General features: G+C 45.8%; 1 protein-coding gene across 3 annotated transcripts in view; it reads left to right on the top strand.

Annotated features, from left to right (window-relative positions):
* The window catches only part of Nrp2 (neuropilin 2), a 116,020-nt gene that overhangs the window by 86,347 nt on the left and 3,711 nt on the right, over positions 1-25,962 (top strand). The window contains exon 16 of one of the 3 annotated variants that reach the window (XM_013351666.2): positions 23,322-23,372. The exons of 1 other annotated variant lie outside the window; for it this stretch is intronic. In XM_013351666.2, the coding sequence (XP_013207120.1) occupies positions 23,322-23,372 (51 nt within the window). Of the gene's footprint in view, positions 1-7,074; positions 7,593-23,321; positions 23,373-25,962 lie in introns of those variants that run through there. One more of the 3 variants, XM_013351667.2, reaches the window with a different exon arrangement.

Below are 25,962 nucleotides of genomic sequence, written 5' to 3'. Positions count from 1 at the left end.
TGAGTGGCAAATGTGCACTTAGGTTAAATAAACACAGGGCTCGGTGGCTTGAAGGTAAAACTTTCCAGTAGCTTATGATACTTTGGGGCTGTGCAGACAGGCCTCGAGTTGCAAGCGCTGACGATGGCAAAGAGGCAACCAAGTCTTAGTGGGTCGAGTCTTGGCCTAAGAACATAGAGTTGAGAGCAGAACGGGACTTGGAAGTTTCAACCACATTGACATGTTCCTTGATGCTCTTGGATGTGATGAACCTGGAACCAGGCGTTAGGACCTTCCCTCAGGCCTCTATCTTGACTCAAGCAAATGCCTCTCCATTTGGAAGACATGCCTTTTGTTCTCTTCCTGGGCAGGAAAGTAGGGGCCTCTTGCTTAAGACGGAAAATCAGTCATTTTCCTCAAAGCAGAGAAGCAGATGAAATGGGATTTGGGCAAGCAAGGTACAGAGAGGAGATGTGGGAACTGCTTACAGCTTCCATTTGCATTGTTTCTGGGCCTTTAGAATTAGGCTGTTTTCTTTTCCATTATAAACTAACCATGCAGCAGAAGTAATCCCATTCATTCAGGGAGATCGGTGTGCTCTTGGTGGATCTTTAGGGAAGTGCAATAAAAAGTGATCTTTGGACCTGTGCTGGTGGCTGCTCTTGATCTTTCTCAATTTGAAGGGTTTTTTATTTTCTGCGCTAGCTTGTTTCTTGCCATGAACCTCTGTCTTTTTATTCTAATTGCATTGTGTTTTCTGCCTCATTACCTGCACGTGGGTTGTGTACCTGCCTGTGAGTTAGTGTTGAAGGTGAACTGTGTAGGGAAAGAGGAAACAGGGAGAAGGGAAACACAGTATCGGCATGCCATTCTTAAAAAGATTCTTTTGTTGTTGATGCAAGTCGTATTTTAAACAATGTAACATGGGTGTGCTCGCTTGCTTGCATAAGCAGTGGCTATAAACATGGTATGGTCGTGTATCTTTGTTCTTAAGGCTTGAGCTTTAACAAATGAAAAACTGTATAAAGGGAAGGGGGAGACTGAAAAGTGCTATAATTAAGGTGATGGGTTGTTTCCTCAAGATCAGTGCTCAATAAGAGAAAAAAAATCAAGCAAGGAGCCAGTAAAAATATATAATGCCCATATTCAGAGTCCTGTGCCTGTTGACCAGCTGGATATTTTGAGCAGCTTGTAGCGGAGGCAAGAACTGTTGCTGCTCCTGCAGCAGGAGCAGGCTGTACCTGGTGAGAGATGGAGACCCAGGCAGGAGCAGGCTGTCCCTGGCGAGAGATGGAGATCCAGGCAGGGTCACACTGTGAAGGTGGTCTTGAGCTGGGGTACCTTGAACTGCCTTCTTACTAAGCGCCCTAAAAGGAGTCTATGTATGTCCTGAGAGTCCGATGGTTGTGACTGTGTCTCCAACCATTTCTAAGATGTCGTACTCCATCTTTTGCCTTCCTGCTGCCCCCCACAGTTTCCATCAGGGTATAACCAGGAGAAAATGATGATCAAAGGCTGTCCCCTGGGCATGGCTGGGAACTGTTTTAGGGTGAACTCTGAGGTGACTGGCACCTGACTCCATGTCTCAGATTTGGAGCCAATTTATTTGGGCCCTGCAGGACAATCTGCCAATTTATACCACAGCTCTTTTCCATTCCCGCCCTCACTCCCATGACCGCCTCCCCCCCAGAAGCTCTGCCAATACAGCACCCCAGTCCCTGGGCATGAGCATTCCCGCCCTCACTCCCATGACCGCCTCCCGCCCAGAAGCTCTGCCAATACAGCACCCCAGTTCCTGGGCATGAGACAGGACGGCCCCATCGGGGTGCCTTTCTCATTGGGCTTCCTTGCCTCTGTAGCCCCGCCCCCACCTCCAGCTGCCAAGTAGAGGCTAGGTATTGCAAGCAGAGAGGATGCAGAGAAATGTGTGGAAGGACCATGTGCTGTTCCACCGCCATCTCTGTCCACAGGACCCCGAGACATTGTTTATGAAGCTTACGTGCTTACTCAGCCTCTCCTGTCACCGAAGCTAGAGGCATTCCCCTCCCCACACCTGCATCTAAAGCAGCTAGCTGCCAGGACAACCAGAGAAAGGGCAGGAGAAAATGTTCCTCCTCAGCCCCTCTCTCCAACAGCACAAAGTGGCAGGCCTCAGTTTTATAATATAGCCTAAGCTCCAGAAGGAGATGAGAAATGCCTGCTTCTGTCAGATGAGGGGCTGAATTTAGAGGTATTTCAGATAGACACGGGGAAGGGGAACAGTGGGGAATCCCCCAGGTTTCTGCCCACTCACCTCTGATGAATCTACCTCTATGTACTTACTCGTCCAACAAGTAAAAAGTTATTCTCGGGGTGGTTTGGATTTCAGCAACCTTTATACAGCACAAGAGACCTGGCCGCATCCTTCCACTACCTTCCATAAATTTTTCTAGTGGATCCAAGCCTTTTCTTTTGTTTGCTTAATCCCACAGATGAAACAAACCATTCCCCTCCACTGTCCCTTCAGCTGTGCTCATTCTAAGCTGGATAGAAAGGCCCATGCCAGCACCTAAAACAACCTTTAGGTACAAAGAGAGACATTCTAGGTCCTGGTGGCATTTTATAAATGTGACTATGAAAGATGCTTGCTGTTTTCATGGTGAGATGCTGCCATGCCAATTCTCTGACAGCTTCAGACAGAGTGGAAGGCAGGAAGGGAGAGAGGGCTGCTTCCTGTTCCTGCCTTACTTTCTTTTTTAGAGCAAAATTGTGCTATGAAAGACCAGATAATAAATATCCCAGGCTTTGGAGAACATACAGCCTTTCAGAAAGCTCTCTGCCCTGCCACTGAAGCAAAGAGGCAACCACAGTAGTGTGTAAACAATGAGGATGGCAGTGTTCAAATAAAACTTTACTTAAACGGACAATGTGCTGCAGTTAGCTGAGAATTCTGTACATCTGGTTTCACGTCTGACTTCATCACTAAGCAGCAGTAAGCAATTCTTCCGAGCGCTGAGCCATCCCTTGGGTTTCCTTACGTGTTTGCTGCTTTGCCCTCTTCCTTTGTCTTCTGACTGCTCGTCCTCTTAGGCCCTCACATCCCCCATGTCAGGCAGCTCAGGTGCAGCCATGGATCAAGGATTAACGCGCTGAACACAGCCACTCTATGACTGCTCTTACAGCCACACTTCCTAAATCATTAAAACCTAATTTATTAAATCAGTGACGCTATTAACAGGCATGGAAGGCTCGCTACCTAACAGGTAATTTCTTTTCATTTTTCCCGTATGTGACTTCTCAGAACTCGGTTCTCAAAATCTGAATTCTTTGTATCCACATGTCTCTTCTCCAGGGAGTTCAGAACTTTTGCAGATGGGCGCCTGCTCAACCTTGGAAATACACTTTGGAGTTATTGACTTTTTAAGTATCTGTTTCTCATTATCTTGAACAATGAGAAAACTTTGTGGAGAATTGGGGGTGGAAATTAATAAAAAAATGGTTGAGGAATTGAAAACATTTTTCCAACCAAAAGAAAAAAAAGATCTGTGACTGAGGGGTAAAAGAATAGTCGAGCGGAAACAGGGACAGACATCGTCAGCTCTGGGCAAGGCTGATGTCTCACCTCCAATTTTTCCCCCAGGTTGGTGTAGCTGGCCCAGGACATTTTATTTGTGAAGTAATAGCCCAGTCACCCATTGGAAAAGGGTGCTGAATAAGGTTGTTATCCAGCTGCTTGTGTTCCAAGGCTCTTTTCCCCTTCCTGTAGAAGCATTGTAAGTGGGAAGTGGTTCTAGTAACTTTCTCAGAGCAGTTCTGTGAGGCCCAGTGGGAAATCAGCATTTCCCAGGAAGCCTGAACATCGATCCAGAATGCATTCCTCTACCACTCATCTATTGTCTGTCTGTCTGTCTGTCCATCTATCCATCCATCTATCCATCCATCCACCCACACATCCATCCATCCACCTACCCACCCACCCATCCATCTAGTATTTATTGGATTTCTGCTTTGCTAGGAAAACTTTTTGAGTAGAGATTTAAGCCTGGCTGATTTACTGCCTTCCTTTCTGTAACTTGCAAACCACAATCTAGTGAGCACACAACCCTTCAAGGCTGTGGCAGAGGTAGATTCCAAACCTGTACAACCACTGCTCTTTAGAATCAAGCCTCAAGCTGGAGGATGTTCTGAGAAATTTCTGGTCCTTACAAGCCACCCCTAAATTGCTTGGTGGGGCATAGGGAAGGCATTGTTAGTCATATCTTCTTTTTCCTAACTCCTTTATCATTAAAAGCATACATTTATGTACTATGTTTTCTCATTTTTCCAAGAAAAAAAATGTTTAAGAGGTCAAGACAATGTCTCCAAATGACTCTTGTCACTCACATTATCACATGTTCTACATGTTGATAACTTCAGCCAGGAGGGCTTTAGTGGGAGGGGATAGTTTTTAACATACAGTGCAGTCTGTCTTCGAAAGGCTAACTCTGAGGTGATGGCTCACATATCAGATTCTGAATACTAAACCCCACGTTACAGTTAACTTCTTCTGGCAGGAAGAAAGATCTTCCTGCTGTGCCCCAAGTTATTTCTATCATCAGAAACACTTTCAAGGTAGCATTAAGGCTTCCTCCCTCCCGACTCCTAGCTCCCTGAGCAGTGAACTTCTGTACTGAGGCCAGGAGGTGGGAGAGGGAACAGGAGCAGCTGCCACAGTGCTCTGGCACTTCAGGGAGGCCTTAATCACTGAATTTGCCACCTGCCTTTTCTCTGATGGGCGAGCTGCAACCTCATTCGAGGATGGCCCTCATAATGCAGCAGACAGAATCTAAGGCACAGCCACAGAACAGGAGGAGAAAGAAAGGTGGCTTTGGTGAACTCCAGGCCCACCGGTCCACTTAGGCATTTCTCAGCATCACCGTGAGCTCACATGAAAATCCAGGATCGGAGCGGTTGCCAAGCAGCAGACGCTCTTTGACTTCAATCATAAGCTGACATCAACTGGCCCTGACTGGCAAGCTGGCCTCTTTGAGTAGCTTGCATTCTTTGTATCTTGGTTTCTATGCAAAATTCTCAATTTGACTACTGAGAGAGAAAGAGAAAAAGGGAGGAGACAAATATTTTTCTCTTAAGTCATAGGAATGAAGGTATTAAAGATGCAAGTCCTAGCTGGGTGTGGTGGCTCACACCTGTAATCCAAGCACTTGCTAAGGTGGGCTGGGGAGGCGCTGGTCAAGTCTTGGCTACCTGATGAATTTCAGATTAGCCTCTGCCACAAAGTGAAGACCTGTCTCGAGACAACAAACAAACAAAACAAGATGGGAATGGTTAATGGAAAAGGAAAAGTAGGTAGTCATGTGGGAAAGATACAGGAAGCAGCCTTGAGGGGTCCTGGGATAATTTTCACCCCAAGGATATAGATGCAGCCATCAAGCTGTAAGCCTTTGTCAAAGCCGTTTCAACACTGTGAGACTTCCAGAGGCCTACATGGACCTGTAAAACTGCACCCCGATAGAAGGGGGCCCCCAAACTGAAGGAAGCATTGACTCCCAGCTACCAAGGTGGGCAGGCTTCATTAGATTTTTCAAGAAAAATTCTCCAGTTTTTCTCTCATTACTGAGGATATGCGAGAAGGTCTGACCACCTCTGGCCTATTCCCCAAATGGAAAAGGGCACTGTGGAGATCAGGCTGTGGGAAGCGGCAAACACTGAGAATTGGGGTCGGGTCAGCAGTCGCTTCCCGGGATTTGCGGGACACTCTCTGCGTGCTCTTCGGTGGGGACCGAGTCGGGCAGCTTGAAGTCTCACGGGAAGACTAGAAGGGTAGCCAGGTCCAGCCTGAGCCGCCACAGAGGTGTGGCAGCACCCCTCCCCCACACACCCTGTTAGTACAGGAAGCATCTTTGTGGTCACCAGCATGGGACACAAGCAGCTTGGGAAGCGTTTCTCATAGGTTAAGCATACATCATCTTTCAGAAGTAAAGATCATGTCTGCCTTTGGCAAGCTTTAAAGCGCCTTAGTCCCTTTCTGGGCCAGATTCTCATCTGATGTAAATCTTTGGGAGAATCAAGTTGTAGCACTGCTTTGCATGGAGTGGGAGTCAAGCCAGTCTCCCCCCCCCCCCCCCCCCCCCGAGTTACCCTAATCTTAACTCTACTACAGTGTCTCCATGGCAACCAGAGGCTGGCCAGTAAACTCAGATGCCTTCTAAATCTCCCACCCCCAGCTTCTCTTCCCTCCTTTATCCCACAGTTAAGAAGGAGCCGCTTTTGCCCTCGCTCGCTCAGCGCCCCTCACTCTCACATTCCTTTAGCGTTTTCTACTCAGATTTTTTTCTTACAAGTACTCATCCAACCTGCTTTTAAAATCCTACGTCCAATTAAAAAAAAAAATGAGATGGGTTAGTCATTGCTTGACAGTAGTAATTGACCTGTTTAGACAAGACCAAGCTGATTTCAGTGGGCACAGAAGCTTTGGCAAACCTAAGTGGAATTTACCTTCAAGTCTAGCCAGCCTAATTAATACATTGTTTGAGAATTCTGGCCAGCCACACCAAATATGGCATTTCCACTCACTTGGAGAATTCACCTAGCTAAATCCCAGCAGTCACTGCAGCATCATTTTCCGTGTGTGTGTGTGTGTGTGTGTGTGTGTGTGTGTGTGCACGTGCATGCATGTGGGTATGTGCACGCATGCACATGAGCGAAAGAGCAGAGAGAGAGAGAGAGAGAGAGAGAGAGAGAGAGAGAGAGAGAGAATTAACACTTTTACACATGATAAAATAATTCTGCTTAAACAGCAAAAAAAGATTTGTAAGGGTAGCACTTTTGACTGAAGCTTATTTACTGACTGTCTCCGAGCCTGTTTCCTCATCTGTAGGATGGGTTAAATAAGTACCTGATGTATACAGGGACCAATGGAGAGATTTCAGCATTATAAACTGCTTGGTATATATGAAGGTGGACTGCCACCGAGTCCCTAGTCCCCTGCTGTATATTCCAAAGCATGTGTGTTTCTCAATTTCTTTCTTTTCTTTTTTCGTTATTTCTTTTTTTAAAATTGATTTATTAGTCTGCATGCTCTCAGCCCTAGCAACACTCTCTGTGTCTTTCCCCCAGGGGGCACCCTCCCACCAGGGACCGAGCCCACAGTGGACACGGTGCCCGTGCAGCCCATCCCAGCCTACTGGTATTACGTTATGGCAGCCGGGGGCGCAGTGCTGGTGCTGGTCTCCGTCGTGCTGGCCTTGGTGCTCCACTACCACCGGTTCCGCTATGAGGCCAAGAAGACCGATCACTCCATCACCTACAAAACCTCCCACTACTCCAACGGGGCCCCTCTGGCGGTGGAGCCCACCCTAACCATTAAGCTAGAGCAAGAGCGGGGCTCACACTGCTGAGGGCCGAAGCAGGAACAGCGCCCAAACAAACAAGAAAGACTGCAAACACGTTGCCTCGATTTTGCACTTTTTTCTCCTCGCCTAGTCTCTGCGTGAACCCGCAGACAGCTCTCTCCAGGGTCCCCAACCCTGAGCACTCTTATCTGCCCCAACCGTTCTCTGTGGTCCTTGGTTCCTCTTTCTTCGTTCTGATATTTTTGTTTGTTTTCCTTATCATTTTTCCTTTTCTTCTTTCCTTTTAATCTTCATGCTTTTCTTTCCTTTCTTCCTTCCCTCTTTTCTTTCCTTTCTTCCTTTTTCCTTTCTTCCTTCCTTTCTCCTCTCTTTGTTTCTTTCCTCTTTCTTTTTTTCGCGATTCTAAACCAACAAAACTCAACTCTAATGCTGCATCTGGACCCCCAGAAGAGATCACCCCTAAGCACTCCACAACCCAAGGCTCAGTTGGTTTTGTTCCAGAGACAGGCCCTCTTGTCTTCTCCCCTCCTTGCCTTATCCCATCCCTCCTCTCCTGGGCAGGTTGCCAAGTGTCTTGAAGGGAGCCTGGTTCTGTATGTATGTACACAGTACACTCCCATGTGAAGAGGTGTGTGTGTATGTGTGTGTGTGTGCGTGTGTGGTGTGTGTGCGAGGGAGAGACTGACTCACTGTGGGGGGGAGTGCGGGTGTGTGCAGAGAGGACCCTTCACTCTTGCGTTACTTCTCCTGGGGGACATTTTACAAGAAAATAATATACTGTACACATTTTGTTTACTTGGAGAAGAAACTGAAGCTTTTTTGTTGCCTTATCTAGCTCTGTCTGGCTGGGTTTTTGTTGGCTGTCATTGTCATCTCTAGGTACCTAGTAAACTAGAGGCCACATGGAATACAATGTGGCTGCACCCATCAGTATCCCCCATCTCCAACCCACCTGACCCAAGAGGATGGTTCCTCCAGGGTACTCAGACCTGGTCCCTTTTGTTGTGTCTCCTGTGTCTTTGAAATCACAAGATAACAGCCATTGGGTTCATGGAGCCATCCTCACTTCCAGTCCTGAAGCAAATGTGTCTCATGTTGCCTTATAAAAGGAAAAAAGAAGAAGAAGAAAGTTTATATTGAATGTTTAGCTCTGGTGGTTCAGCCATGGACTAGGTCCTAAAGACTAACACACCTGAGGTGATGGCAGTGCAGTCATCTGTTTAAACTGAGAGCAAGAGGGTGAGAGAGAGAGAGAGAGAGCAGATGGAAGGGTTCAAATATCTTTTCAAAGTCTCCTCAACCCGGGGCATCACTGCATTGAGCCTAGCCTGGGATGGGGTTGATTAAAAAGGTATTCTTTGGTATTATTTTGGTCATTGTAACAGCATTTGTAAACTATGAGGGAGAGGGTGTTATTGCTTTCTTTTCGTAGGTAATGTGTGAAGCATAAGGCTGTCCACCTGACTTATTCAGACACTATGAGAACACAGAAAAGACTCATTCGCTGAAATGTACTAGTGTGCTGCCTCTTAAAGCATTTACCTCATCTAGGCTGGTGGAGTGGCTGACATCTGCAGATGCCACAGCATGGGCAAAGAGAAGGTGCATGAAAAAAGCACACCCATCACTGCCTGCTCTTCCTCCCCAAACAACGCACAGGGAGGGATGTTAGTGAGCTGTGCCCAGTGATATTGTGCAAAGGATGGATGAAATGACAAAGTCAGCTTCATTCTAAGAAAGTGTGTGTTTGAAAATTTCAGATATACCAGGGCTCAGTTTGGAGATGTTTGTTTTCTGCCCCCCCCCCGCCCCCGAAAGTCTCTTGGGAAGTGTAAAATTCTCTCAGGATGCTTTACTGATCAGAACATCTTCAGACACCCTCTAAAAACAAAATACTAATGATTCTTTTTTTTTTTAATTGCTTGGACGAGAGCCACAAGACATTCTTGCAGAGTAGCCAGAGAGGTCCCTCTAGCAGATTCTCAGTTTTTGTATCTGATTCCTTTCATCTTGCTTAAAGGATGTGGTCTCCCACGCTTACTTTGTTTCAAAGACCTATTCTGTCTCAACCACATCGACCCTGCCAAGAAAAGGTGAAAGGTTAGAGTGTGGCTACTTTGATTTGTCCTACCTCAACTGAAGATGGAGAAGGAAGGAAGCATGAGCAGGAGGTGCTCAGCAGCCCTGGGCACTAAGAAAATTCTGCCAGTCACCAAAGGTTTATTTTTTTTTAAGATTGTTCACCTCTAGCTGAGTACTTAAGGACAGGCATTCTTTGCAAATGATTGACATGCCTACAGGTGTCCTGTGGAGGCATCAGAAGACCATAGCTAGAAAATCTATCCAGTGTAGCAAAAGCAAGATGGCAGACACTTTGTGAGCTTGTTCTATGCTCATCCAATGCTCTAGGCAGGCAGCACCATCTTCAAGTACATGTTATAGATGGTGAATCCCATGATACCCGTCAGCTGGGATTCGTGCTTAAGTGTTCTCTCTCTCCTCTCTTTTGCTTTCTCGCTTTCTCCCCCCCCCCCCCTTTCCTGCTCTCCCACTCCAGCATCTTTGATAGTATTTTCTAAAAGGGTAGCTCATGTAAAATGCCATGTGCCGCTTTAAAAAGCAAACTCCCTATCCGGTGGGGGAGGAAAGTGTCACTCTCTTCTAAGGAAACTGGACTGGACAGATGAACGTTGCTCCAGTGTAGCGTTGCTTCCCAGAAGACAGAGCGGTGATACCAACTGGTAAAATGTGAACGAGGGTATGAATGAGGTGAAGGGCTAGCTGGGGCTGGAAAGCATTTGCCTTACGAGAGGTCTCACAAGAACCCTTCCTTGAGAGCACGCTAGCAACCGCCCTGCCTGTTGCTGGCAAACGCAGAAAAGGAAAAGCAAAACAAATGTAGCATTGCCATTGACAAAACAAATGTAGCATTGCCATTGACAAAACACGATCCCGAAAATAAGCTCCTCCTCTCCCTTGTCCCACTCCTCTTGGTTAAAACCAGAATAGGCAATCCAGTGCTATTGTTGAGGTTGATATCCCGTCTTTTAAAAGACTCCATCTTTAAAATAAAAATGAGCAGGCAAGCAAACACCTAACAGGTCAAAAATTACCAAAGAATAACAAAACAAGAAAACCTAAAGATTTTTACTTCCTGTTCTTATCCCCTCTCCCTGTAACTGTGATGTCCCCTGCATCGCTCAGTTGCCTGTGTGTCAAAATAACTCGTGGATGTTGGAAACTATTTGAAAATGTATTGTGTGGAATGTAATAAAATGATGATATTTTTATACAAACATCTGGGTTTCTTTCCCCCACCCTTTGCCTGTAAGAACAAAGTTTGAAGTATAAGCCTTGAAAAAAAATTGATGTCTCCAAAGTTCACACCTCTCCTTCTGAGCTATGGGGCATTAGTGTGGGAGGGAGAGAAGTACTCTCCTCGAAGCTGAAGGCCAGCACTCCTTTCTTTCAATTTTCATCGCTGCTTGTTAGGAGTTTTATCCAATTTGTGCAGCTGAGCCAACTTTTATGATCGGTGTGGGATTTTTGTGAAAGTTGCTAAGTGCTAAATTGCTCGATGTAATTCCACAAAATTTGTCTCGATGGCAAATCCGTGGAGACTGGCATCTCCTTTCAAACTGCCCCAGGGGAGTGGGTGCAGCTCTGGTGTATGCTGCACTCTGTTCCCAAGACATACTGTCCTTCTCCTGGAAAAGAAATGATGACCTTTTGTCCCATGCCTATCAAATTATTACTTTCTGGAGGACATTGATCTCCAATTTACGAATGATTTCCCTGAAGCAAGAAGAACAGGAATTCTAGCATGTTCAGGGCTCAGAGATGCTCAAGATTTTGGAGAGATGATGAAGATTATGAGATAGACATTTTGTACCTGAGGTTGCCTGAGTGGACATTCATAAAATGAGCAGTCTATAAAAGGTGTAAGCTGAAAGAGACTTACTCGAGAGTCTGATCTTCTTCAACAAGTGGTTTTTGCATGGTTTGCTTTGGCTTGGTCCACCTCTGTGAATAGTAAATGGTATGGTTGTGGGAGAGAGCTGAATCTGAAGGTGATTCCCGAGGGAAAAAATACATAGGAAAGGTAACTTCCTAGTGGCTTTGAGTCCCTCAGCAGGAGGTAAGAATTGGTCACAAGAGGATTCACATCACCCCAGAGTCCTAAGAGGCGAATGTTCATCCTAGATGGTCTTGTAGAGAGAGACCTGCCCAGAGGACCCTGTGTCTGCCAGGGTCCTCATTTTCCTTAGGTTCTATAGAAACCTAGACCCGGGATTCAGCACCTCTCAAATCTAAAGCCTGTCCTAACACTGCACAAGGTAGCTTGGCTTTTCAGATCACACAGGAAACTGTTAGTACAGATGGCTCAGGGCAGATGTCATTATCTGTCCTCTGCAGGAGCGCAAAGTTGAACGTCCATGATTAGAGCAGGGCCTGTTTTTCCTGTGCCAAGCGCAATTACCCATTCTGTCTAAGTAACATTTGGCTGGCCTAAAACTGTTTGTTCCCGCTAACAAAGGGCAAAATGGAAGCATCTCAACGTGTTTATTTCTAGCAAAGACCCAGACTCGGTCCACATTCACTTGCCATGACCTAGAACCACACATGCCAGGATGAATTGAATTAGTCAGAGCACATGCTTTGTTGGCATTGATCACAGTTTTGGGGCAACTTTTGGGGAGTATTCTACTTTGACACTGGGGCCAAGACTTATTTTCTCCCCAAGAGGGTAACAGCCACCAGGAGTCAATTTTACCCGTCATTCACAACATTTTCACCAGTAAACATTCCTGCGTGTGTTTCAGATTTAACCCAAATGTAAATTATGTTTCCGTGAATCACAGAGTGCAGATGTCAAAGCCCAGCTTACTCTGTACTTACTCCTACCTGGCCTTCACTATGACTTAAACGCACATTCTTGCTTCAACACTGCCCTCCTAGTCCAGACCACCAAAGCCCAGCCAAGCCAGCATGGCGTGGAGTTTGTTTTCCCCACTGTTCTTCACCGACTGTGTGGTTGTTCTGCACAGACATTGCGGTCTTTTGAAATCTGTGATGAAATGAAGCTCATTTTGAAGTTTTGATTTGTCTGCCTTGTGGTCGCACATCTGAGGCAAATGCAGACCCATAGGTGTGGGCTTGGTTTGGTTGCTGCTGTTGTTTTTCTCTTTAATTGTGCAGAGCGCAGGGGCTCTGGAGCAGCCGTAATTTGCCTTTCATCCACTTCAGTGATGGCCCAAAGACAACACAAAACAAGTCCAGCCAGAGAAAAAGGAGGAGAGAGGGGGATGGGGGGTGGGGATTGTCCTATACAAAGAAGTTAGAAGCTGGAAGTGGTGGAGGATTTAATTAAGCTTCACCTAGGTCAGGTGCACAGGAGTTTGCTGAGGTCAACTGGAACCAGAAACTGCTCCCTTAGGAGTCATGGGCCATCGCTGCAGCTGGAGTATGTGTACACTGACCCCTGGAGTCCTGCTAACTGGAATGCTACAGATTTTAGAACTCTCCACAGAGCAGAGCCTTAGCTAGCAAGATGTGGTGGGATAACCTGCAGAAGCCATTTCTGCCCCAAATCCTATGGACAAAGGACCCACAAATATCTCTCTTCTGGGGAATGCCATTGCTCTTGGGAATTACCTGCCATGACCTTAAAGAGCCACAAGAAGTAATTATAAATAGTTAATGATAATCTAATGTAAATTCCCATGGGCATTGGACCGCGAAATGAGAAACATCTCCAGTCGGACTAAGAACAGAAGGCCTGGAGGCAGGGCTGGGCATTGGGTGAGAAAACACCCTCTCTCTCTCTCTCTCTCTCTCTCTCTCTCTCTCTCTCTCTCTCTCTCTGTCTGTCTCTCTCTCTGTCTCTCAGTTTGTAAGTGTATATGATTACATTTCAAAAAGAAGTACAATACTACAGAAAAAGCAATTATTCCCTTTTGGCTTGACCCACCCCATCTCCTCCCGAGAAGTGACCACAAAGATGATTTGAAGCCATCTCTTTATATCTTTATAAGCACACAAGTTCATGTCAAATCATGTAGTTTGGTTTAGCTGGAGTTCATTTTGTTTTCTACAGTGCTATCATGGTACTTCTTCTCTTGCCTGGATAATCTACTTCTTTTTCATGTGACGTCTTGAAGATTCTTCAGTACCCATGGTCAGGTTTTACCCCTCCCCCTGTTTCGGCATATCATGTGGATATGTCGTAGTTTATTAATCATCCCCCCACTTGTGGCTGTTTGCATTGCACCTAGTTTTCCTTGTTGTTCCTTTTGTTTTGTTTTCCACTGTTGCAGTTGATACTACAATGAACACTGTTGAAGTTTGCTTCTTTTTCTGTTTGCATTTTTAATAAACAATGCAAATAAATAGCGAAGGTTTACCATGAAGACACTTGTTTTCACGTGGGAGAATTGGAGAAACTAGGGGAGCGCACGGGTGTGGATCCCTTCGTGCGTTTGCAGAAAACATTTGCTCTCTGTGCCGCTCTCTAAAGTAGGCACAGCCCTTGCCACAGAAGACTCTGGACAGTTTTAGAAAATTTACAACCCGGGCAGTTCTTCTCTAGAACTTGAAAATATTTTTTAACTGCCAGGTTTGTAGAGAATACAGTCCTATCTGAAAGTGGCAGCTGTAGCCCAGGTTGATTTTGTCCCTGGGTTCAGCAAAGAGTCCTGCTGTCCATGATTAATGAGTTCTGCTTGGTTTCTGCAAAGAGCGACTGTGCTGTGCCTTGTTGTTATTTATTTATGTTTTCTACTAAAAAATTTATGTAAAAATATCCTTTAAGGCCATTGCACAGGATTGTACTGCAGACCAGATGATTCCAGCAACTTTAGCTAGACCCATGTGCCAAGAGGAAGTCTGAAATCCTAGAAGCCCCCAAAGGAGGACCTGGAGAGAAACAGTGTTTGTGGGCTGAGAGGGGGCACCAATCTTTCTTGCAAGGAGGCTTGGGGCTTTGGCAATAAAGGAAAGACATTGGCAGCAGGGCTGTTGTTTGATGGGATGTCTCAAAATGTAGGAAAATCTATTTATCCCACAGAACTCAAGCAAGGAATTGTGGCAGGAGGAGAAGCAAAGAGACCTGAGTCTAATACACTATTTCTAAGAAGAGCACTGCCTTGAGTTCCATTGTATGTGAGACAAGAGGGTCACAGTATTAGCACATTAGCTCTAAGCACAAGGAAGAGTGTCTAGGGCCATGTATGTGCCTTGCGGGCTTTCTCTTAATCTGCAAAAGAACTAGGGTCCCTTCCTCTTGGGCCTTCAAACTGTGCACATGACTCTGGAAATAAAGAAGGTCCAGAGTGAGACCTGGCAGGTTCCAAATGCCAATATGCCAAGCCTTGCACACAGTATCTTCTCTAGTCTTCTCTGTTCCGTGTTGCACACTTGATCCCTTTTAGTACCATTATTGCTACCCAAGACAAAGACTCCAGTCCGACTTAAGTACCTTCTGCAGCTTGCGGGTATCTTTTAGATCCAGTCATAACAGGAGTGTGCAAAGCACTTTGAACTGACATGTCCCTGACCAAAATCCTGCTAACCATGGAAACACATTTTAGCCCCAAGGACTTTTTTGTCTTTTGTATTTCCTTATACTATCAAAGGCTAGAAGGAGTATTATAATGATTTGGAGAGGCTATTGTGCCTCTCAATTGCTTCTCTAGGAATAGCTCAACATATGGAATTGAGAATGAGAAGAGAGTCATTGGAACCTAGACCAAATGATTAGGGTATGTCCTAAGAGCTCAGAGAAGTCACCATAGCCCGAGCCAACTGTGCACCAAAAGTGTGATCCAATCAATAATATTCATGGGAAGCGTTGGGCCCAGCATCATTTCCAGGGTCTGAGATTCCAGATGGGGTCACTGCACCTGTCTGTCCTGCACTCGCTCAAGGAAGACCAAATCGTCACCTCTACCCCTGTGCCAGGTACAGTTCATCTTCAGAGTCCACCCTCTCCCTCTTGGTACTCTCTTTTGTTTTCTGGTGGTTTACATTCTCTCTACCATCCTTTGCCAATGCCTTCTCTTGGAAAAAAATCAAAGGGAAGAGTCCTTCACTCAAGTGCTTAATTGATATTTCCTCCAAAAGGAAAGTTCTTGTGAGAAGACAGATCTAAAGCCAACAGAACCTTTCTGTTGGGATCATAACCCTCAACCACTAGCAAGAAGCTGGAGAAATTTATCTTGTGAATGGATTGAGAATGATACCGTTTTGGCCTCTGTAAAATTATATTATTAGAAACTCATTCTTACTTATAAGAACGTATAAGCAGAGCCCAACTCATGAGTATTGTGAATTTTCTTGGTGACAGTGGTGGAGTTTGTTAGCCTTCTAGAAAATGCCCACTTTTACATGAGAAGTTACTGTCCATTTTGATTCTTCAAATCTGTCTTCCCTCTTGTTGATCAAGGTCGTGCCAAACCTCACTTCAGAGAGATGTTTCTTGTAACTTTTATGGCTTGGGTAATAAAATGTCCCCAAAGACTTAATCTAGAGTTGGTAGACATCTGACTGTGTCCCAAAGGCACTGGTTTAATCAGTGGGTCAAAACATTGATAGATAAACATGAAACAGGCTAGCAGAATGTGGGATGTGGCTGGAGAAAGCGTGACACTGAGGGTGCGCCTTCTTGTCCCCACCTTCTCTCTCTCCTTCCCAAAGCTCACTGTGAAGGGAACAGTTTTGCTCGGCCCTTCCCTTCTTGCCATGCTCTGCCTCCTTGAGAGTCCGCAGTAAGGGAACCACGTGACTACTGACTATGAAACCTCTGGCAAAGAGAACAGCGCCCCCCCTTTGTTTGTCCCTCAGGCATTTTGGTCCCTGTGATGACAAACTGACTGGTACAGCCCGCTTGATTACTGGGACTTTAGGATGGAAGAAATGGCAAAAGTCCCACTGGGAAAAGAAGAATCTCTGGCATATACATTTAGAAGAATTCCTTTTTTCTTTACATCTCTGGAAATGCAGGGAGAGAGGCAGAGTGTCTTTCCCCGGAGAGTCTCTGTGTCTTCCCCTCCATCATTCCTTAATAAATCTAGCCCACAAAAAAGACAGAGAGCCAATTGCTTGTTGACACACCTTCTTTGGGAGATGGAGAGATTCCATAACTTTCTGCCCTGCCTTGTAAGCTCATCTATATTATAGCTAAACATGTCTCTGGCTGCATTTTTCCTTTCATGCAATAGTTGAGGCTCAGTGCAGAATTCCTGGCCCCAGCTGCTCCTCTCCCTCCATGCTTGAATGTATTACTAGGTCATCTCACAGCCTTCTTGTTTGCCGTTAACATTTCCAAATGTTTTTAGGGGTTCTTCCTAGTTTTTAACTAAGTATAATAGAAAATAATGACTGCATGCAAGATCAGACTCCCCCAGTAATCTCATACCAACCTTGTCTTTTCCTAATGGAAGCCACATGGAAAAATTCCAAAAATTGTTTTTTCCATGCCCCTCCATCCATTTGATTATACCCTGAAAGGTAGAAATCCATGCTAAGGATCTTGCGGGGGGGGGGGGGGGGGCGCTGCTAAACTCAGGCCAAACCCAGCAAGGGAGAGTAGCTCTCAAGTAGCCTAACTCTAAAATGCAGATTTGGCAGGGTCTATATCAACATCTGAACTGCTGGCTCCTCTCTGTAACTGGGGATGAGCAAGCTGAATTAGGGAAATTAAGTGTGGTTGGGAAGAAGAATCCTCAGCCAGTACTAATCGCTAAACCAAATTAAACATTTTGAAGTGCCAAGAAATATCTCCTTAGCCCTCCATTATTTCTGGTTTATTGAGATCTCAGTGTCGTGTCTCCTGCTGGGAAAATAAAATAAAACAGAATGGCTGAGAGAATTTTCTGAAGGCGAACTTCCACCTGGATGACCCGTAGATTCAGCTGGCTTGGGGCGTCCGGAACTTGGAATCAAATCCAATAATGGTTCTAAGCAGCCAAGAGCATATCCCAAATAAGTCACGGGCTGTGAACAAGATGCTGAAAATCTGTAGCTTGAGTTCAGTCTCTCGCTGTTTTGTTCGGTGCTTTCCTGTGTTTGACCTCCCTCCGTCCACTTCCTCTCCACAAGAGAAGTGACGACAGAGTACCTGCAGAAACGAACATGGTCAGAGGTTCCCTGTGGTGGGCTCTTGACTTCTTTCAAAGGTAGTTAAATTTTAGTGGTTTCTGTAGGCATGGAGACTAGCTTTCTCTGAGATGTTATTAGTCCAGTTCCAGGTGTGAGGCGAGGGTCACACAGTAGCCATTTTGTCACCAGGTCTACAGTTAACAGCAAGTGTTGAAAAAGTGGAACTTTGTGACTCCCAACGCTCCATGCTTTTCATGTTCTTCTCACTGACTTCAGAGAGGACAGGGCCAGGGTGAGGGATGGTCACTGAGTACTATGGGATGGCAGGGCCCTAGAGTTTAGAAGTCTCCTTGTGTATGTCAGCCCTCATCAGAAGAGCAGATCGGTGGAGCATGGAGAGACAGCTCAGCTGTTAAGATTGTATACTATTCTTGTAGACAACCAGCTCACAACCACCTGTAACTCCAGCTCCAGGGACTCCAGCACCCTCTTCTGGCTTCCGTGGGCACTCACACAAGACATGCACTCACACAAACACAACTTTAGAGCAAACTAGAATCAATGTTTTGTAAGGAAGGAACGGTAAATGCTAAGATGGGTTCCAGAGCAGAGGAGCTCATAGTGGACCCAGGACAGGCAGGGCTCTGACGTCTAGGACCAAACTGAGAAATGGACGCCTGCTCCTGGGCCTGCGCTTCTCTATGCCCCATGCTGCCTCTGCTCAGGATCAGAGCAACGCTAAGCCAAGCGTTCCTCTGAGTGTCTTTCCCCATGCTCTGGGTGGCAAGCTTGGTCTCTCACACTCCTGCTCAGTGTTGTCATGGGAGGGGCTCATGGGAGAAAATCAGCGCATCAGTGTTCTGAAATGATCACACGCATGTGACCCGGGGATGGGCTGTCTTAAATTATTTAAAAGCAGCCAGTGGCTTGAAGCAGGCTGCCCATTCCCCTGGCAAGCTTGTGAAGTTCTCTTACGATGCAGAGAGTACACAGCACACTGGCAAGGCCGCCGCACTCACAGTAGACCACAGCATACCAAGTGGTGAGAGTGAAGGCTGAGAATCTCCTGACAGAAACTGCAGAAAGGGGAGGGGCCCGGGATAGGAAGAAAGCCAGAGCAAGAATTCTATCTGGAGAGCTGAAAATCAAGGTTGATGGGGTTTCCCAGCTGCAGGTTGGCGTATCAAGGGGTGTTTCCCGACTAGCATGTGTGGTCCGACAGTCCCAGGCAGTAATCTAGGACCCTCAGGGGAGAAGCACTCACATTAGTGAGTAAGCATGGATACTCACTGTTGGTGCCACAGTGCTATGATCTGCTGACCGGGACACCACCATGTTGATGCTTCTAGGGTGAGGGAGTTATGGAGACGTGCAGAGATGTTTGGGTAACTAGCCTCTGTGTCTCTCATTCTGAAAACACAGCACAGCAGGAGACAGGCAACAACTTGAGACACTTCTTGTGCCTACTGTCTTGATCCTGCAGAAAGAAAGGGACACCTGAGGCAACAAGGAACAAGGACCTCAGGCTGCCATTTCCACATGAAAGTGGCCGGGGTTTTGTTAGTTACCGGTTTTCATTTTGGGATGGGGGTAACTCTGCTGGCGTGGCTGTTCAAGCTATGGCTAACCCCTTTCAGGCACCTGAGCTCATCTCAGCCGCCCACTGCCTGGTCTTCAGCAGCTGACAGCAGGTACCAGTCTGCCTCACTGGTAGAGGAAGACACAGTAGGATATTTGGGAGTCATGGGGGATACAGGCCAAAAAGCCAAGAGATGAGGGTGTGGAGAAAAGGCTCAGCTGCTGATCCTGACAGTCGAACAGATGGGGAACAGAAGAATGTCCCCAAGCCCACCTCGCAGTAGCCGGGATGCTGAAGTATCCCCTTTCCTATACCTGCATCTTCCTTGCTGACAGTTGCCCAACTTTATTTTGCCTAATTCCCTCCCTGGACTCCAGCTGCACTGTGGAGTCCCCTACATAAATGCTTTCTTTTCCCCTGTGCTGTTCTGGGGCTGAGAGTTTTGGTTTCCCCGCTATACTTAGGAGTCTCAATGGTAGACACCCAACTCTATGCACCCGTATTACCCAAATTCCAGTGTGTTCTCTGGACACCAAGTACATCCTCTTCATGAGTGATGTTTGTTTAACTTGTTAGTCAAGACTGCTTTGAAGCATGGTGTGATGCAGCCTCCCCTTTCTAGGTGATGCCTACCAGGGAAATCTTGAAACTCCAAACCTCAGATCACAAATAAGACGTCTTTAGAAGCTACCAGCGAAGTGAGAGTCAGTGATCCAGTCAAGTGGTAGAGGATGCCCATCCTGCTGCCTGGATGGGTAGCGGCAGATCTCTGGGGCTCACTGTCCAGCCATACAGTTCACTGGCCAGCCATAGGGCTCACTGACCAGCTGTAGAGCTCACTGACCAGCTGTAGGGCCTCACTGACCAGCTGTAGAGCTCACTGACCAGCTGTAGGGCCTCACTGACCAGCTGTAGGGCTCACTGGCCAGCCATAGGGCTCACTGGCCAGCCAGGCTTGCTGAATTGGCAAGTTCTAGGCCAATTGTCTAAAAAAACAGAAACAAAAAAATAAGGTGGATAGATAACATCTGAGGACAATATTTGATGTTGTCCTTTTGCTTCCCTGTGCATACACACACACACAACATACAACACACCATGCACACACACCACACACACACACCACAAACCCCCACACCATACATACATACACCACAAACACACACCTCTCTCACACACACACACATACATCACACACACCACACACACCTCTCTCACACACACATATACACTTCACACATACCACACGCCTCTCTCTCTCACACACACACACACCACACACCACCACACACTTCTCTCTCTCTTACACACACATACACCACATACACACACACCACAGACTTCTCTCTCTCTCTTTCTCACACACACACACCAGATACACACACACACACACATAAGGATGGCGTAATGGAGATGTGGTTGCTGTGCAGTGTCCTGCATACCCAATGGAAGTGAACAAATCCCAGCAGCCCACTGAGTCCAGTACAGTCTGAGTAACCAAGCGGGGAGGGGAGCCATTGCATTAGGCCCTGAGGATCAGTAGTCAGGCTTTGTAGTCAGACTGTCCTGAGACTGAATTCACACAGGGACCAAGAAGAAAACGGGGTCCTGGGAGCACAAAGGTTCAAGTGGGAGTCCTGTGGGTGTTGAGGTCTCTTCCTGACCTGGACTGCTGTGAGGTTAGCTCATTTCACGCCCCAGCCTCGCTCACACTCATAAACACACCTTACCACTAACAATTTTGAGTCCTCCTCTCCCGGTGTTGCCCCCCCCCCCGCTGCGGTTGAATTCTAAATACTGTCATCGCCAACCTGTCCTCGGTTCCCCAGCTGGCACAGCATCTTCAGGCTGACATTTCCCCCTCCCACACAGCTGCCACCTCACTCCCTGCCTGGAGCTCCAAATCATTCTTCTTCCTGTCTCCTGTGGGAGCCAGGACCCCTCCTTCTGGACTTCGTGGTGGCAACTGCCCCTCCCTTTCTTACTTGTCTTTGCCAGAACTCCAGAACACTCCCCTCCCCATGTATCAACCTTCTTGCCTGCATCCTAAAAGGAAAGAAACAAACAAACAAATAAAAGCATCCTTAGGTTTATCTTGTGGGCTCAACTGAAAAAACAAGAGGCCAGTGAAAAGCAAAGGAGCTTCCAAGAGAAAAATCTCTTAATCAAATACAGATATCAAGAACATGAGCAAAGGGACTAGAGAAATTGCTATCAAAGTGAATTGCTTTCTGTACAAATGTTCCTTTTATTTGGGTTTTCCCCAGTGTGCTATTCTCTCTTTAGGCTTGGCGAGCAGATGCGCTTTTGAAAAGGCTGATTAACTTCTTCTTTTCTTGACCCCTTCCCACTCACACAAATTCCTGGGATCAGTGTTTATTCTAAGAGCGGACCAGAGCCACTGAAGTGTTCCTTACCTTAAGTGGCCTTTGATTGTCCAGGTGCAGAATCTCAGCTGGGCCTGAGCAATCAATTCCACTGAAACTTAGCAACGGGCCAATTCTTAGGAAGCCATCTTGTCCAGTCCACTGCTTCTAGAGCCAGCAGGCCTAGGGAAAAAATGTCCCCAGAGTCACTGCCATCCATTTAATCCTTTCCTTTCTAGATCAATGCCACAGCCTTCCCTCTCTAGTCAGCGATCAGTGGTGACCTCGGTCTTCTTCTCTGGGGTGTGAGATGGAGCAAGGGAACACTCCAGCCTCTGAGAAATTTTCTTGTCTTTGATAAAGACCAAAAGCAAGTGCAGGGTTTTACCCAGAGGTCACCGTTAAGAGCCCATGGTTCTTCCCCTAGTCTGACTCACATATTACATATATACAGTATTCTGTATCTTCTAACCTTGAAGATGCTAAGATGTTTGAGCATCCCATCAAACTAATTAATTGTCAGAAATGTGAGCTTTTTCCAGGTTCTTATTCTTAAAAATACATATAATCCTATTTTTAAAAAAGTCTGGGTTGACTTTCACAAGCTCAGTGTGATCCCTGTGACAGACACCACCTGCCTCTTGTAGAATCATGTTCACATCTTCATTTCAAAGCAACAGCCTGCTTTGTGGGGGCCTGGAGGATAATGCAGGAGATGGGCATCAAGGTAGGAAAGCTGGCATGGCCTGCAGGTGCCAGTTGCTACGCTAAAGCATGCCGGGACTGGGCTGGAGTCGCAGAGGACCAGTGCCACATGGCAGTGGTCCTTTGAGTGGATCTTGGCAGGTTGTTCCGTGCGGCCTTTTCTAGAGGCTGTGGGATGTGGAGACGCTTTAGCACTCAGCCAGGAGGGAAGGAGACTTTTAGTATGATTGGAAATGAGTAGATTTTTTTAAAGAATGACAGTGATAGATCTCTCAGTTCAGTTCATGGTCAAGGTGATGGTCCCCAATACACAAATGCTGACGAGCAAGACATTGTGTGTGGTCTAAAGTTCTTTCTTCTCCTTGTTACTTCAGCTGTTTGAGGTTTTGAGTGTCCTAATTAGCTGGAGACATGGGCAGAAATGAGAAGACTTTGTTTACTATCACACATTTGAATCTCTTTTTAAATGGTTTAACATTTTAGATAGGTAATTTTCTTTGGTTTGGATTTCTGTAAATTGGACAGTGTTGTGCATGAAACACCTTCAAATTATCATATAAAAGAAAAAGATAGGCATTGATAATACTGGAAAATTTCAGGGTAAATGAATTTAGTAGCTCTATTCAAGCCTGAACTAGTTAGGTTAGGTGCCTATGTTTGATCTAGTCTAAGCTGTAAAAAAACAAACAAACAAAACATAAAAATAGCCTGGGTGGGGAAGGTAAGAAACAGCAGCACAGGTGGAAGGGAAGAAGACATCAAGATCATCTTTACAGTCCTTTTACATTGAGGCATCTGATGAGGAAGCATGACCTCCTTCAGCTGCCCTGTGGTTACTGAATCCATGACTTAGCACTTTGTATCTACTGAGATTCCTGCACGTGGGGAGATTTAGTTTGCTACGTTATGTATTTGTCATTGTAATGGTGGCTGGGGATACACACAGAAGTCAAGGGGCCTCACTGAAACCCACACTTCAGCTAGTAAAGAAGGACAGTTAGAAAACACAAGCGGCAGAGGTTCCTTATTACTGAAGATGCGACCTTTCTTTGTGTTTCTCGTTATTGTAGGAAGAAAGCTCTTTTGCAGGGGAAATACCCTAGCAACACGCATGCTAAATGATCTAAAAGTGTGGGGTTCTCTAGAAGCCCACCGCAATGGGGAACCAGGCTCAAAAATGGTTGAGTCTTTGCCTTTTGGTTGCAATGACAGAACTTCTGATAATTTGGTGTGTTTGTTTTCCTTTTTTCTTTATTTTAATAGTGGACATTCCAGAAATCCATGGGGGAGAGGGATCTGAAGATGAAATTGATGGTGGGTATCACTATGATTTAACAGATAATCATGAAATCCAACTTTTGTTAAAAACATCAACAAAAAATAATGTTTTGGCTATTGGAAGACCAGCATTTAGAACTATCAGTCAGAAATATAAGTGAAAAGAGCCCAGAGGAGAACAAAGAAATCACTAATTACTTTGCGAAGGTCAAATCTCCAGGTTTAGAAAGTTTATCAGATTTTCTTGGTCTAATCCAAAACAGGCCCCCATTTCAGGCAACCTCCTTTATAGGTGGACTTCAAATCTGGATAAACCCTTTAGAGGTGTAAAGTGCGCTCCTCTTTGCTGTCAGTGCTTGACCCCAGTGACATCCTCCCCAGAGAGGCCTGAGTGAGTTGTCTGACCATGAACCGTCTTCAGCTAGCATGGGCAATGCACTCCACCACTTACAGGGAATTTTGTCCAACTATCCAAGATGCCAGGTCTTGCTTATTGAAGACTTAAGGGTTTGGTTCACACTGGCCACCTCATTTTTTTTCACACTTATTCCAAGCTCTATCTTGGCATTTCAAATGCACATACTTCTAGAGGCTAATTCAAGAGTCCTGGGGGAGGGGAAGCAAACACGTAGATGTAATTTCTACCTTGAACTCAGTAGTGAGGTCCTCCGGGACTTTTGTGAGCACCAAGTCTGATGACCGGGAGCCCCCACACTCACAGAACAACTTCAGGTCAAGACTGAACATTTAGAAGTTCCTAGAGAAGTTGCTTTTATCCTGATCTTAGTCAGAAACATCAAGCGTAGTTATAGAAACTGGAGTGACAAACCCAAACAGCACCTTGTCAGCTGCCTGCAGGAGCTCCCTGCACAAACCACTCCAACTCTCCTTTTATGGGCAAAAGAGCTCAAGTGGCCGACATGGGAGTCTGCATTAGATCAAGGAGAAGCGCTAACATCTAAAGCGAGAGGAGGGGTGTGCAGGGGCTGTCTTCTGGCCCTTTAACTCCTCTGTGGCAAACCAGAGTGAGTTACCTGGTCACTCAGGTCCTTTAAACCTCTGTTGCAGCACCTACTAACAAAAATGTAGTGCCCTCTCCTTCCCTCGTGGACTTTTTAGGGGACCCTGAGGAGCTGGGTCCTGCACACAGTTCCTAAGGATGTCTTTTCCTGAGTTGATGGCAAGGCCACAAACTGGGTGTTTCTCCTATAGAATTTATTTTCTTTCCACTTCGGAGGCTTGTCCTAGGTGAAGGTATGGACAAGGCTGGTTCTTTCTGAAAACTGTGAGGTTCTCTCCCCCCATCTCTCTCTCTTTCTCTCTCTCTCCCTGGTTTGTACATGACCGTTTCTGAATTTGCTCATGTCCACATTCCTCCTTTCTGTGAAGTACCAGTCAGATTGGGTTAGGGCACAACCTAATGGCCTCTTCTTGTTGCCTCAGCAAAGGCCTTGACTCCCAGTAAGACCACATCCTACTAACGTGCTAAGGGTTTGAACTTACACATGAACAGTGAGCCAGTTTAACCTGTACCAATCTAGTGTAGCTGTCAAGGAGGGCTGAGGGCTAGAAAGGAAATGTACTACTTACATGGCCAGGAATGCTAAGTGGGGAAACTCATGATATAAAAACAATCTCAGGCTGTGCTTTGATTTAACTTGAGGCGGTTGGAAGTGAAGCATGAGATAGACAAAGAAATGAGCCCACAGCACATGATCCATCCTGGGCACTGCACTGTCCCCCGAGGAGTCTGCTAAACCCTGAGTGCTCCAGACACATCGGAGGGGCGGCACACCTGCCTACTGTGCATGGCGCCCTGGGTTTGATTGCCACCAGCAAGACAAACAAGACAACAAAACCTGAACTAAGTAATGGAAGTTGGTTTACTTAAACATCTGCTGTGTCTTTCTTCTGTAGTATTAGGGATTGAATTTAGGACCTCAGGCATCTGAGGCACGTGCTCTATCACCAAATATATCACCAGTCCTTAAAGAACAAATATGTAGGAGCTGGGACTGTAGCTCAGTTGGAAAAGAACTTTCCTAGCTGTGGGAAGCCCTGAGTTTGATCCCTAACATACATAAAACTGGGGGGGGGGGTACATGCCTGTAATCTCACCACCCAGGAAGTAGAGGCAGGTTTAAGGTCAGCCTGGTATGCCCTTTATAAATAAATACAATGATACCATAGAAAGAAAGATAGATAGATAGGTAGGTAGATAGATAGATACAAACATACATCCATACACATACATACGTACATACATACATACATACATACAATAGATAGATACATACATACACACATACATACATACAATAGATAGATACATACACACATACATACACATACATACATACATACAAATATATATACATACACACAGATACATATAGATAGATAGATAGATAGATAGATAGATAGATAGATAGATAGATAGATAGATACAAACATACATATACATAGATAGGTAGATAGATAAATAGATCCAGACAGACAGACAGATACAAACATACATACATACACATAGGTAGGTAAGTAGATAGATGGATGGATGGATGGATAGATAGATAGATAGATAGATGATAGATAGATAGATAGATAGATAGATAGATAGATAGATAGA

Source organism: Microtus ochrogaster, linkage group LG4 (assembly GCF_000317375.1).
Source record: "Microtus ochrogaster isolate Prairie Vole_2 linkage group LG4, MicOch1.0, whole genome shotgun sequence".
Lineage (NCBI taxonomy): Eukaryota > Metazoa > Chordata > Mammalia > Rodentia > Cricetidae > Microtus > Microtus ochrogaster.
Note: the sequence above shows the minus strand (reverse complement) of the source record. Positions and strands in the feature narration are given on the sequence as shown.